The sequence below is a fragment of the Nothoprocta perdicaria genome, unplaced genomic scaffold (genome assembly GCF_003342845.1).
Source record: "Nothoprocta perdicaria isolate Ctin4 unplaced genomic scaffold, notPer1 scaffold_256, whole genome shotgun sequence".
In the NCBI taxonomy this organism is placed as follows: domain Eukaryota; kingdom Metazoa; phylum Chordata; class Aves; order Tinamiformes; family Tinamidae; genus Nothoprocta; species Nothoprocta perdicaria.
In genome coordinates, this window is record NW_020455484.1 from 845,485 (window position 1) to 853,408 (window position 7,924).

General features: G+C 45.5%; 1 protein-coding gene across 1 annotated transcript in view; it reads left to right on the forward strand.

The window, feature by feature from the left end:
• GSG1 (germ cell associated 1) overlaps positions 1-6,854 on the forward strand; it is a 13,000-nt gene extending 6,146 nt beyond the window's left edge. The window contains exons 4-7 of the mRNA XM_026040406.1: positions 2,085-2,132; positions 5,153-5,305; positions 5,616-5,727; positions 6,539-6,854. Of these exons, the coding sequence (XP_025896191.1) occupies positions 2,085-2,132; positions 5,153-5,305; positions 5,616-5,727; positions 6,539-6,854 (629 nt within the window). The remainder of the gene's footprint in view (positions 1-2,084; positions 2,133-5,152; positions 5,306-5,615; positions 5,728-6,538) is intronic.
• Positions 6,855-7,924: the final 1,070 nt, after the last annotated feature.

A 7,924-nucleotide genomic window follows, 5' to 3' on the forward strand; every position in this document is an offset into this window, starting at 1 on the left:
GGAAGGAAGGAAGGAAGGAAGGAAGGAAGGAAGGAAGGAAGGAAGGAAGGAAGGAAGGAAGGAAGGAAGGAAGGAAGGAAGGAAGGAAGGAAGGAGTATATGCTTATAGATACAGAGAAAACCCTTGATTCTGTATGAAACAAAGCTAATAAGGAAATTGGCAGGAGAATTAGAGCTGGAGTGTTGTAATTTTTAAGGTGTTTCTGTAACATTTTGAAATACTGACTTAGATTTTTTTTTTGACATTTTCTTTGTGAGATCTGCACTGGAAGCCCCCAGGGCATATTGGAGAGCCAGGATCTGGTCACACAGGCTGTAGCTGACCCTTTGGGTGTGTTTGCTTTTASCGTTGATTTCTTCCTGGCCAGTACTTCTCAAGCTTTTGCTGGAACTTGTGCCATATGGCACATGCAGCTGATGTATGCTCTGCAGCTCTTCATGCCTTGGCAGACACATCATGGATCAGAACTGACCCAGAAGATGGCCAGTAGTGAGATCTGTAACTACAGATACAGTGATGAAAGGGCCTTTCATCGCTTCTCTGAGCCTGCCATCCTCCCTGCAGCTTTTCTCAAGCATAAGCATGTTACTTGCTTGAATTAACTGACCATTTCAATATAACATTTATTATTTTTGTATCTGCTGGAAGTTTCAACACAAAGAGCTGGTGATTACATCCAGACAGCAGAGGGGTGGGAGCAGGAGGGCGTGTGCTTGAAGCACTTGTCCTAATGAGAGGACAGGTTATTTGGGAGTATTTCCAGATGTACTGCAGGAGATGTGTTTGTTTGAAACTGGTTTGGGCTAGGGTGTATTTCCATAGAATTTGTGGGAATGAGATTACATCATTCAATAACTTTGTCTGAAAGAGATATCTGGCCACCAGAAAGCCCTGGAATAACCGTGATGCCTGAAGGGAGTTCAGTGAGTCCTGTTACATCTGGACTGCAGTACAGCATGGGGTAGAATGCACACTCGTGCTCAGTCTTACCCCTATTTTGCACAGGTTGAGTAGAATCCAGCCACTGCAGTGAGTCTCTGAAATAAGTGCTGAGGCTAAATAAATAAATAAATAATATTAAAAAAACCTATCCAACCACCACCAAAACAAAAACAAAAAAACACCCAGACCCTGTGATCAACAAAAGAAGCCTGCAAATCTGAGTTGGAGAGAGGAGTTAATTCAGGCTGATCTCAGGATCAGCTTCAGATGAGCTGTTACAGAGTAACCTCATTAAAGTTCTAGGTGGAGTAGCAAGCAGCAAGTTAATGAAGGTTGCAGATGGCACTAGACTCAGTAGAATCCTATGTGTCTTGAATGACAGAAGTAATAGAGGGGATTGRGAGAGATTAGAACCAGAGATAGAAATTAACAAAATGAGATTCTTGTAGGACAACTTAAGGACTGATTCTTCTGGGAGAAAATAATCTGCTAAGTAGAGAATCCTGCAGCAATAATCTGCAGTAAAGAGAACTCTCAAAAGCAGTAACACTCTGAAAGACTTGCATTTAATAATGGATACCCTTCTGAGATAATARTTTGCATCATAATGTAGCCACTATAAAAAGAAAAAATAAATTTGAGCTACATTTTTCTAAATAGAATGTCTAATATGAAGACCTTCTTTCTGTGTGATTCTCTGTCACAGAGAGGGACTTGCATCCCTCTCATGCCGTATTTCATTTGGAAGAGGTCCTTTGCTTTCTTTGGAAAGCAGTGCTGAGAACTGTTCTGACTGGGAGGGGGYTGAGTGAGAATTCAAGTCTTCAGCAGAAATAGAGAGTCATTAGTCTGTTGCGAGCTGCATCCGTAATAGGCCTGAGCAGCAGTCATCAGACATCTGTAGCAATGTATGAATAGCAGTGGATTTAAATGTTCGCTCTGCAAAGGCTGCCTCTAGTTCTCCAGAAAGTCCTTGCCTTTGCTTGCTGGGCCCTACTAAAGGTCTGGAAAGGTGAGAAGATCTGATGGGTCTACTCATTTGACTAAAGAAACACAGAGAAGTGAAGGAGAAAGAGATTTTCTTTTCCCTTCTGTTCCTTGCCTTGTTTTRCAAACTAATACCTGTCTGTTTGTGTTTCAGAGGAGAAGTGCCGTAGCTTTATTGAGCTTTCCCCACCAGCAGAGAGAGGTAAGAGCAAGTTTCTTTCCCTCAGCTTAGCTGCCTGGTTCACCTCCTTGGAACAAGGGACCTGCAACATTTTGCGTGTGTGGGGACAGCAAAGTGGGGCCCTGAAAGTCAGGGATGAAATCCTTATCTGATACATGTCTCACAGATATAAAAAGAAGAAAGAATTCCTGCAGAGGTTTGTCTAAACCCCTGCGATCCATGAGATCCCTACTAGAAACCTCAGTCCCCCTCCCATGGGAAAGCGGGATTTGTCTCATTTAATGGTGCCCAGTATAAGCTTGTCACCTCGCTGTAGTCAGTGGGAAGGAGACAGAAAACACSCAAGGGCAATTCTTCCCACACATGCTGGGTGTTGACTCAGTGCTACAGTCTGGGGGTTTAACACGTTGCTTCTGGGTACTGAATCATCTCTTACTTGCAGTGAATGATCAGGACATCTGAAAGCTAAACTTTACACACAAAGCTTCCTTTAAGCTGGAGAGATCTTCCTCACTGTTTCTGAATAGTCATCCAGAGAACACGGTGCTAGAAAACAGCCGTCTATTTTGAACACATCTGCACTCCCATTTCTGTGAGCTGAAGCTGAGCCTTGGATTGTTTGCCATGGCTAGTCCTCTTCTCTGCTTGGAAGTTTCCCTCTCCCCAGTGAATGCTCTGATCATATCCTGAAAATTATCCAGGCAATAACTTCAATATAGTTATATATATGTGTGCACATGTGATGGAGAATACTTTTAATCTTTCCTTTGAAATTATTAAAACTGGTGTCAGCTCAGTAGATATTTCCTGAGCTGGAGTCTGAAAGCTTGTCAGTTGAGAAGACATTTATACATGAAAGGAAAGGCTGAGGGACAGAACCTGTGTCATGTTTAAGTCACTAGAGAAAGAGCTTGAACACAAACCTGGGAGTCACTACAGCTAGTATGGAGATGAGTCCTTTTGAGGAGGTAGTTTTCTTTGCAAATCTTTCTCAATCTTGTTTCYTTCATTTCAAAAAAAAAAAAAAAGTGATATGCTTTTATAAAGCCATTTACTTTGATGGGTAAGGAGGCCAATGTAAGTAACGTGGAATCACCATGCAGATTACCAGTGTCACTCTGCACAGAGCAGCAGAGTAGAATCATAGAATGCTTAAGGTTGGAAGGGACCTCAGAGGTCATCTAGTCCAACACCCCTGCTCACGCAGGGTCACCTAGAGCACGTGGCACAGGGCTGCGTCCAAGCGGGTTTTAAAGATATCCAAGGAAGGAGACTCCACAACCTCTCTGGGCTGCCTGAGTAGAATAACCTCTCCTGCTGATCCTTTCTGTAATAAATATTTATACAAATCAAATAATGTTACCAGATCATTTTGAAGACATGTAGTAGCAAAGTGAACCACTCCTGCAAGTATCATGAAGTGTTCAGCTCACAAAGTGTAGTAAATCCTTTTCTTACCCCTCTTGATCTCTACTCACTGCCCAGCCCTCTGTCCTTAATGCTTCTGTTATCCTCCTTAAAGCCTCTTTTCCAAGAGATTTGTGCAACTGGACTATGTGTCTTTGTAAATCGTCCTATTGGCCTCCCTCCCCATTCCTCCTACTGCATATTGAACTCCCACTGCAATTTTCAACATAAATTTGACAGAAAGGCCATATTTTGTAARACATTGAGTTCCTACAAGTTAATCAGATCATTGTGAGCACTGACGCTGTGAGCTTAACAGCCCAACCACCTGCTTTTGCCCCTGTCACCTGTGACACAGCACCATCTTAACAYGACCTGGGCTTGCACAACCAGCTGCCAGGGTGTAGCTGGCCAGTGCTGGAGAAGATAGTGTGACCTTTGAGGGCTACCAAGGTGGGCTGGCTGTGCTGGGGCTGTGTTGCGCAGCTCTACATCACAGAGACAGCAAAACCATCCTACATGGTGAGCATGGACTCAGAGAATAAGCAGTTTGCACATACACTTAAGGCAGCCTTGCCTCTAATGTGATTGTCTCCATGATGTTGCTGCAGCAAGCAAACCAGCTTCTGTAAGTGGGGAATGCCTCCCATTAATTCATGCTAAAGAGCTGGGGAGCTGTATGGCAATAAAGGCATCTAGGAGTCAAGTCAGTGCCACATTAATGAGTATTTTCTTCACACTCCTTTCCCAGTTGACTGTCTCCTCTGGGATCATACTGTTGCTACCTGTATTGTTCACAGTGCTGCTTTATTTAGCAGATTAATATTCTTTCTCAGTGAGTTCTGTGTTCTTCCGCAGCACAGAATTACAGAGTGCCTTTTGTCATTTTCCTGCAGGCCCTACTGCACAGTGAGCTTGGCTGAGAACTGTGATATCACTTAAGTAYCACTTATACTCTCAGTGTGAAGGTGCCTCCACTTGGTTCAAGCCGCAGGGAGAATGATGAATGCTATTGCCCTGGATGGATATCCACATTGAGGAATATAGTCTCGATTTAATTGAGGTTTCAAGAGAAATATATGCCTGCAGGGGGCCTCCTGAATTCCAGAAGCCAAGTCCCACCCCATAACATACAGTTCTTTTCTTAAGTAGTTTGTGTTCTTTTCTTAACTAGTTCACAGTTTCAAAGTCATTTGCTTCTGCTGTTGTGATTAGAAACCTGGTCTGAATGTCACTACAGGAATGATTAAGAACTTTCTAATGTCCGTCTGTGTTCATGGGAAACTGGTGACCACTTGTGTTTTTGTTCAAACACAACATCTTTTTTCCTCTGCCTTTTGTCCCATGGCTTCTTTCTTGCTGTTTATGAATGATTCTGGTCTATTTACAGACAGCTCTTTTAGTCCTTTTCAGCTTTTGTTTTGACAGACYGGCCAAGCCATCTTGCGTGACAGACTGTCCCCCTCAGCATCCTCTGAGCCTTTGCTCACAGGCTGGGGGGTTGTTGCTGGGTGTTGGTTGTTCTCCTTCTTTCCCTCCCGTACAGTGGACACGCTTTCAGGATTGGGTTGGGAAGCAGGGGGGTAGCCAGCGCAGTCTGTGTATTGATTTGAGAGGTCTCTGGTTGCTGACAGGAATCCTGTGGCTGTCTCTGGGGTCAGAGATGCTGTACATCAGCTTGCTGCTCATCAGCTTCATCCTCTTGGTGGTAGAAATGCTACATACCAGCAATCCTGTTTGTGGGATGAAGCTCAATGCCTTCGCTGCTGTCTCCTCAGTGCTGTCAGGTAAGTGCCTCACTGCACATCCCCGGGATATGTCTAGGGCCCCGAGATGGGGTCGTACAGACAGGAAGAAACTGAAAGACTCTTAAATTCAGCTGTCTTTGTTATTGGGAATCAAGAAGAAAATTGGCAGTAAAGAGTATATAGCTAAAGAGAACATGAGCAGGTGCTGGAAGGAGATACAATGGTTCAGGAAGGATCTTGGAGAGGTAGTGTCCCAGCTGCAGCAACAGGTGAGATTCCTCCTCATCCAAGGATGACGTATGTGAGACTGGCCCCTGCCATGACTTCCTTGCTCTCTTGTCTTGTGTAGGTCTTCTTGGGATGGTGGCACACATGATGTATACTCAAGTCTTCCAAGCAACAGTCAATCTGGGACCAGAGGACTGGAGACCACACTCATGGGACTATGGCTGGGCTTTCTAGTATGTGTGCTCTGAAATCCTCTTCATCACTCTCAGCTTTTGAGTTTCAACCACACTGCACCTTCCCAAAGCCCTCTTTTTCCCTTCTAGACCTTCGTTTCTGAAGACAGATGTGCAATGGTTTTCCTTGTGCTCATTCTCCTGTGTTTTCTTAATTCCCTGTTTTAATGAATAGCTGCTGAGTTAAGTACTTAAATGAGTAGTTGCCAAGATTAGTAGTCTGCAAAAGGCAGACTACTCAGGATTTCCTTCTCTAAAGGCAAGAGAAGCCAACCTCTATCTGCTAATTCATAACTGACTTGAAAACCAGTTGGATGAAGCTTGCCTGTGCCCATAGATGCAGGCTGTTCGCAGGACATGACCATATTGTTCCTTATGGTTTAAACACTCCCATGTGATGTCTCACTGTGGACACCAGGATGGCCACTTGGTTATGCCTTAAGTAGACATGCCTCATGTCCAGGAAGATGCTGAGCAGCCCTGTACTGCAGAACTGCTTCCAGGCAGTGTTGCCCTACTCAGAGCAGTGCTTGATTTTCCAGATGCTCTTTTGTCTTTTCTCTGCTCTCTGCCTTTCCTGTGGTGAGGATGACCAGTACTTACCCCATTGCTCTAAGGAGGGGCTGGTGGTGGGACAATACCTGGGAGCTATAACAGTACGAGTCACACACCTCTGGCTTTCTAGCTCATGTCCCTCCCCAGGTCAGTAGATCCTGCCTAGCACCTTAGGATATGTCACAGTGCATGTGGTTTGATTCTTAACCCTCCCTGGCTTTTCATGTCATATACTTTCCTTGTGTCTCTCCTGTAGCATGGCCTGGGTCTCCTTCACCTGCTGCATGGCCTCTGCTGTCACTATCCTCAATACCTATACCAAGACAGTGCTGGAGTTCAAAAGGATCCACATCAAGGGCTACAGTGAGAGTTTCAAGGATCAGGCCCTCTACCACCAGTGCTACATACAGCAGCAGATAAGCAGCTACTACCAGCAACGAGACAGGCCCCTCCGTTCCGTCTCCGAGGGCGTCGACTTCTACTCTGCGCTGCAGCGGAAAGTGCTGCAGCAGGAACCAGAGCTGGAGCTGGACGAGGCCTTGGGACAGACAGATGGGGAGGCCCAATTCTAGGGAGGTGTGCAGGGGGAAAGCAGATGGTTTTGGGAGACAAGAAGGTAGTAACACTCCGAACCGAACACCAGCGAGTTCCTGGGGAGCTCCTTCCTCCTCTAGTGGTTCTAGGGGAGAGAAGGTGAGGGCAGCAGCAGTGCCAGCAATGTCAGGGTGGGTGCACCCTGCTCATGGGTTGCAGGAGTCCTCAGCTGTGAAAGATGCAAGTGGGGCAGAGGGAGCACAGAACTGGATGGGACTTCCTATTCGTGCCAGCTGTCTCCAGCATTGGTGGACAGGTGCCGAGGGAGATGTCTCAATCCCAACAGTACTGCAGTGCATGGATAGGTACGTTCAGTGCAATCCAGACAGCAAGTTGCAGTGCTGGGTCTCTTTGGATGGTGCCACACGGACCTTCCAACACTCCCCTCAGATCTGCCCTAAAGTAGAGGCTGTGGATGCCCACACTGATTTGCTGTAGTCCTATGAGAGCTTCCTATTTCTTCATTTCCAGACCCAAGATTCTGTTCCCCCCACAGATGGAAAGGGCTGCTGGAGTAGGGGATGAGAGGTTGCTTTCATACGTCTCYTCCTTTCTACTACTTCAATTAACTCCCCCATTCTCCCTTCTTGCCTCCCCACCCTCCTCTCCCCCCATTTTGTAGGAACCTTCTTACCTGTTGTCTTCTACTGTGCTTCCCCACAACCTTTAAGAATCTTTGTCTTGGTTTTTGTTCTATGGTTGCTTCTTTTCACCCCATCCATTTCTCCCACAGTAAAAAATTCCACATTAGCAAACCCAGAAACTCTCAAAGGTGAAACTGGGATTCAAATGTCACACCGACACAGAATCACAGCATTTATTTGCTCCACTGCAGTTCACAGTTAAGTTTCCCCAACAATATACAGACAGACTCTTTATTCACAGTGGGGACATGGGGGCGGAATTCACATTGTGAGTGAGCTAACATCACTGCACTTGATTATCGGTTCTCTCTAGGAAAAAAAAAATAACGCAGGAGAATAACAACTTCAGGTAATGGATATCTCACCTTTCCCAGCAAGGTGGTGGCTACAACAGGAGGGGAGAG